This window comes from Aulonocara stuartgranti, assembly GCF_965226115.1.
Source record: "Aulonocara stuartgranti genome assembly, chromosome: 12".
NCBI lineage: Eukaryota > Metazoa > Chordata > Actinopteri > Cichliformes > Cichlidae > Aulonocara > Aulonocara stuartgranti.
In genome coordinates, this window is record NC_138948.1 from 20,870,001 (window position 1) to 20,876,399 (window position 6,399).

Sequence of the window (6,399 nt, forward strand, 5' to 3'; positions counted from 1 at the left end):
CATCAAAGCCTACATCCTCATGACTCTGCAGGGATTAGAGTATATGCACCAGCACTGGGTCCTACACAGGGTAAGAAAACTTGTGTGTAGCATTTACACATAAATATGCTCATGTCTAATTTGTAATTTATGTTTTGGGCCTTTTCCTCTTAATTTCTTTCTTTTTTTTGTGCAGGATCTGAAGCCCAATAATCTGTTGTTAGATGGCAGTGGGGTGTTGAAGTTGGCTGATTTTGGTTTGGCCAAGTCTTTTGGCAGCCCTAGCAGAGTCTACACACATCAAGTTGTTACCAGGTCAGATTAGTCTCCATGTTACCTCATTAAAAATACAGAATTTCTCCAGGGTTAGTCTCATTAGCAATATTTTTTTTTTAATGTTTTCCATGAGTTAATCAAACATTTAACCAAACTAGGACTGGTTAAATGTGACAGAATTCTACTAAGAAGTCCAGGTTGCAAGGTCTGTAAAATATGTCTCTATTTATTGTTCATTCATGTCTTTCCCAGGTGGTACCGATCACCTGAGCTCCTGTTTGGTGCCAGGATGTACGGTGTGGGTGTTGACATGTGGGCAGTGGGATGCATTTTGGCAGAGTTGCTGCTTCGGGTAAATAAACCTCACTTCAAAGATATGAGCAGGCTGCGTCCCCTGAGCAGTCTCAGGGGACGCAGCTATTTTCATATTCATGCTAATGTCTCTCTACACTCCCGTTTGCTGTAGGTTCCGTTCCTTGCTGGAGACTCTGATCTCGACCAGCTTACTAAGATCTTTGAGGCTCTGGGAACACCCACGGAAGAAACATGGCCTGTGAGTTTGTTTGGGGGGTTTTGTTGTTGTTGTTGTTGTTGTTGTTGTTTTATTTTTTTTTCTACAGTTTGGCCCAATTTTGATGAGATGTGGGGATTCTTGCTTACATTCTATTGTTATATCTCTCTTTAGGGCTTGAGTAGTCTACCAGACTACGTGTCCTTCAAAATATTCCCCGGCACACCGCTGGAACATATATTTAGTGCAGCTGGAGACGATTTACTTGAGCTGCTACAAGGTCTCTTTACCTTTAACCCTTCAGCGAGGACCACAGCTACACAGGTAATAAGCTAAAGCACTGTAGCTATTCTCAGTTTTATATTATTGAACAAATCATTTGAAATTATTGTTAGATAAGTTTTAAAATAAGAATATTAACATTTTTACACTGCAGTCTATTTGATGATTGCTAGATCGGCTTCAGTGCTGAAACCCTGCCACTTCATTTGTAGCTCCCTCAGAATTACAGGCCTCGCTTCAGGCAGTACAACTCTCATTGTGATCAGCCGGTGAAGAGTGTCCTTTACTTTAAGAGTGTAATGCAAAGATAAACCACTAATAGACTTGTAAGACTTGACTTTACACGACGTGCAAAACAAAAAGTAGACATTTCATCTTCGTACAAGTCACGATGTGGTTGCCACACAGCTTTGTGCTAGGAAAAATAAATAAATATAAATGCTTATTCTTTGCTTATTTTTAAATGCACATGTTTTTTGGGATGTTTGGGTTGACGAGTTGTGAACATAAACTGTACCCGAGTTAAGTAGCTGTTATCCTCTTCAATGCCGCTTCCGCAGGTTTTGTGCACCTCTGAGTCCCAGTGCTCCCACTGGTTGGAATTCGCCCTTCGAAGTTTCTTCTGTCCAAATTATAACCTTTTAAAATTTGAGTATTATTTTGAAACAAGAACATCACAGGGATTTAACTCTGGAAAGAAGGAGTGTTGGTGAGCAGCGATTGTGTTAGTGAAATGTGTAGTGTGAAGAACTTCTTAGTAGTAGATGTAAGCAGTAGGTTGTTTGTTCTTTCTCAGAAGTCTCAGTATATTAGTAAAACTCGCTATTGTCTGATCCAGGCGAGTCAATGCACTCTGCATAGCTGGTGCTCTCCCAGTGAAAACTGGTTTCTTCTCCAGTCCTAGGCACAGAGCCTGTTTTCCTCACCTGTGACAATCCCTGACATAAAAACTCGGTCAGTCTGACACAAGCAGTGTTGGGAAGGTTACTTTTAAAATGTATTCCACTACAGATTACAGAATACATGCCCCAAAATGTATTTTGTAACATATTCCGTTACGTTACTCAGTGACAGTAACGTATTCTGAATACTTTGGATTACTTAATATATTATCATGCTTTTTACAACTACATGACTGTACTATTGCTGTGTGATTTATTACTATTACTGAAGGCTACTCGCCATACCAATACCAGCTAGATTTTTAAATCTTAATATAAAATGAGTAACAGTAGGGTGGACAGTAGGTAAGGCTGCACTTTTAGCAGCGATCTCGTATAGAAAACTATTCCGCGCGTATATAAAACAGGTCCGCGGCTCCGAACCATAAAGACATAAAACTGTGAAGGGACCTCTGGCTAATATGTCGGGTTCCATGTCGGACTCGTAGCCGAAAAATAGCTTTACTTTGTTGTCTGAGTCAACGTTTCTAGCAAGAGACAGACAGAGGCGTTGAAAGGCTGCTCCAACGGAACTTATTGTTTCGGAGGAAAACACGAACACAGTGTACAGTCGAGTCTTAATAGCTCACAACTGGGCTCGTCAGGCACTCTTTTTGGCTGCAGTGGTTATTATTATATTTGCATGCTTCAATCTCTGGTTTCTGGTCGGTGACAACTCGTACTTTTCGACTCTTTTTCTCCCTCCTCGCGCTCACAGACACATAACAGGTATTCTCCCTGCAGCACGGACTACACTGCCCATGAGGCTACATTCTTTAGGGCGATGACTGTAACACTTTGCCTATTGCCTTCATATTAAATCATTTTTGTGAATAATTTTTAAAAATATTTCTTCACCTCATTATGCGGGCCACAAGTAGAGGTGACATGGGCCACGAGATTGAGACACAGGCATTGGAGCCTCTTAATGCGTGTTTTCTTTGGGTTTCCACCGGCGTGGAATTACCAAAAATAGAGAGCATAGGCTAACATATGAAACAGGAAAAGACCGCCATTTATTTCAACAAAGTAACTGTATTCTAAATACCACCTTTTTAAACGGTAACTGTAACGAATACAGTTACTCATATTTTGTATTTTAAATACGTAACGGCGGTACATGTATTCCGTTACTCCCAACACAGGAATTAATGTTTGCCTTCTGTTTGAGCAACTTCAGTTTTATTTACATAGCACCAATTCACAACAGTCACCGCAAGGCACTAAATAACTCATAATATTAGAGAGAAAACCTGAACTATCTCATTGTTCAACAACTGCATTAACGACACATCTTCCACTTTCTCTATTACACATCTCAGTAATAAGAAAAAAAAAACATCTTCTTGCATCTTTGATACATCAAATTAGAGACACAACTCTGATGTTTGATGACATAGATGTATAAAATGGTGTTTTCCTTTATTCTGCAGGCTCTGAAGATGAGGTACTTCAGCAATCGGCCTGGTCCCACTCCTGGTCCCCAGCTCCCCCGGCCAAACTGTTCAGCCGAGGCTTTGAGGGAGAAGGAGACAGTCGGTCTCAAGAGAAAAATCGAAGGCCTGGAGACAAGTAATGACCGTATATGAGCTCATATTTGCACTAAATCCACTGTGTGTGTCCTTAATCCACAGAAGACCACCCTGACTCTGGGTTAAATATTTTCTCAGTCATGTTGTTTATATTGTGGTTTGAGCAGCAAAAACGTGAGGTGTCTGCGACACTCGTTTGAGGCGGACTTTAAAGGGGCTGAATATTTTAGAACTTCCAACACTGACCTGATTTTTTTTCTTCTTTTTTTTTTTTTTTATAGCATGTTGTGAGTTTTTTGACTGCTTCTCGCTAAAGTTAGAAACCTAACCTAGCAATTCAGCGGGTGTTGGCTGTACATTTAGCTGCAGTTACAAATTCAGAAAATATTGAATTCGAACACGCGCCCACAGTTTCGTGGCTAGTGGGAGGGTATGTTTTACTAAAGTGGAACCCTTTAGTGTCACTGGGAGGTTCAAAGCTTTTCCAGCTCCTCTGTGGTTTGGAAAATATCTGGCTTTGACTTTTGAAACATTTATAACAGAAACCTTGGTGCCTCTTGGTAGCGCGTTGCTCATTATAGGCTTGATTTGAGCATGTGGCGTACATACACAGAACAGAAATGCGTGTCTGTCTAATCTAACTTAGGTTTTTTAAGTTGTTTTTTTTTTCTTTTTCTTCTTTTTTAAATAATGTTTTTAAAACAAAACCCTTTGTGTTATTTTCAGCTGCAATGAAGAAGAAGCTCATTTTCTGACTATGGACCGGGTTAAATCCAAGGATCACCACTGCATGGCTCAGCTTCCTGCATTTCTCAGGACTGTCCACTGGAAAAAGGAAAAAAGTCTATAACCAGTGGAGGCTCTCTCACGCGTGGTTGACTTTAGGACATTTTAGAAGTTGTAGCCAGCGTATGTGAATCGTTAACTCTAAAATATTCAGGATGCTGCTGTGTCCAGATGGCCAGCGATTGATCTACAGCAGAGGGCTGTTGTCAGTAGTGTTGGCTCTGGTCCGCCTTCACTGATGCCTAAACTCTGTGAGCCTGTGGGGAAAAACGTCTATTTATGTGTGTGGAAAAAGAAAAACAAACCAACATGTGAGGATTTATTTCATGTGAATGTTTTTGTATTGTTATTATTTTGTATGTCACAGCAATAAAAGCTGCATATGCTCATGCTGAAGTTTCCTGCTTGGATTAGAGATGTGCTGAGGTTGGTAGTGATGGTTTTATTAATAGCCTGTGTGGTCAAATCTGAAAACCAACGTCTTCCTAACACTTATGAATTCACACAGTAACAGTCCACGCACAGTACTGACTGACTTCACGTGTACAGCATTTACTTTGCCTGTGAGCTGAAGTGCACTTGTGGTTTGTTCACTCAGCAGGTGGATTGAAGCAAAAGCACTGTCTTCAGGACTCACACGGTGACACTGCTTCAGTGTCATGCAGCAGTGTGATACTAAATCTGTATTTTCTGCTTCCTGTCCTTTCTTTTTGACGTTACATTGATCGATACACTCTGACATGTCAGAGGCCTGATGCTCTGCTGCCCTTTTTGGTTTCCTGTCAAACACAATCAGATTAGAGTGAAGATGGAGGCTGAGATGTCTTCACATTCAATCTAAAATATGCCTGATTCTGTTACACAGGCCATTGCAGATGCGTGCTTTCTGCTTTTCAGAGGGCTGTTGATTTGATGCGTTCATAAACTGGCAGTCCCGTGTGATTCACGCCTATTTAAAAAGTCCTACAATTTGGGGGTGACTTTCAATGGCAGTGGTGACTGACAAAAAGTGTGTGTGTGTGTGTGTGTGTGTGTGTGTTGAGTCATTTGGTCATATGACAGTGTTGGCAAACGGCAACACAAGCCACAGACAGCTACAGTAGCAGCCTTATCAGCTCAGCCTTATCAAGGCCCCTTCATTGGCCAGCAAACAGACTCCTACTGCACTGCTGAGCTCAACACACAGTTGCACACATGCCGTTAAAAACCACGAGCAGGGTTTTTTGGACAAAGAGAAACTTACTCATACTTATGAGTCAGCAAGATACAGCCAAGTGAACAACTGCAGTGGGATGATAAAGACGAGATAAAGTCCAGCTTTTGATTTATAGAAAAATGCAAGTTCATTATACAGTATAAGTGTGTGGCAGCAAGTCACCTGCCCTTTCATTTTACCCATCTATTGACTAAAAAGTAATATGTTTGAGGCAAAATAATTTCAGTATTCTGGGATAAATAGGTTATTAAATTATATTATGTGATGTTAAAATGTCCTTATTTCTGATAGGTTATATATCATTTGAAATATATTTTATGCAGGGATTCATCGGGCTTTGTGTGCATGTCAGACTCATTGCCATCTTTTGTTGTACTTAAAAACACAGGTGACTTAAATGATAGACATTTCCTCCCAATTGAAATAATTAATTGTGAATATAAGCAGAATACCACCTGTACTTAACAGCTCCGCGCTGATGATTAATGAGCCATGGAGGGATCAGATCCAGGTCATCCTGTGTCTGGATATAGCTGTTGACAGTTTTTATAATTTTATTTTTTAATCCTGCACCGACCCCTTTGTTTTTGTTTTTTGTTTTTGTTTGTTTGTTTGTTTGGAGTTTTGTTTTTGTTTTTTTGTTTTTTGTTTTTTTACTTTTAATACAGCTTTCTGATAGTATTTTAAAATCCATATTATTTCATATATTTTAAACATTCAGGCCAGGGGTCTAACTTGTGTGGCACGTGGCTTTGTGTTACGCCTAACGTGTAATCTGAGAATGCCAATAAGGATTTTTTTTTTTTTTAATGACAGTAAATGTGATATACCCTAACCTATTTAGTCATCTCTCCGATGCTCTCTGTGGCAGAGCCG

At 40.1% G+C, this 6,399-nt stretch overlaps 1 protein-coding gene across 1 annotated transcript in view; it reads left to right on the forward strand.

The window, feature by feature from the left end:
- Positions 1–4,697, forward strand: part of cdk7 (cyclin-dependent kinase 7) — a 9,541-nt gene extending 4,844 nt beyond the window's left edge. Inside the window, exons 6-12 of the mRNA XM_082554623.1 lie at positions 1–70; positions 176–294; positions 508–607; positions 722–808; positions 941–1,090; positions 3,423–3,561; positions 4,248–4,697. The exon at positions 1–70 is cut by the window's left edge and continues 41 nt beyond it. Of these exons, the coding sequence (XP_082410749.1) occupies positions 1–70; positions 176–294; positions 508–607; positions 722–808; positions 941–1,090; positions 3,423–3,561; positions 4,248–4,276 (694 nt within the window). The 3' untranslated portion in view covers positions 4,277–4,697. The remainder of the gene's footprint in view (positions 71–175; positions 295–507; positions 608–721; positions 809–940; positions 1,091–3,422; positions 3,562–4,247) is intronic.
- Positions 4,698–6,399: the final 1,702 nt, after the last annotated feature.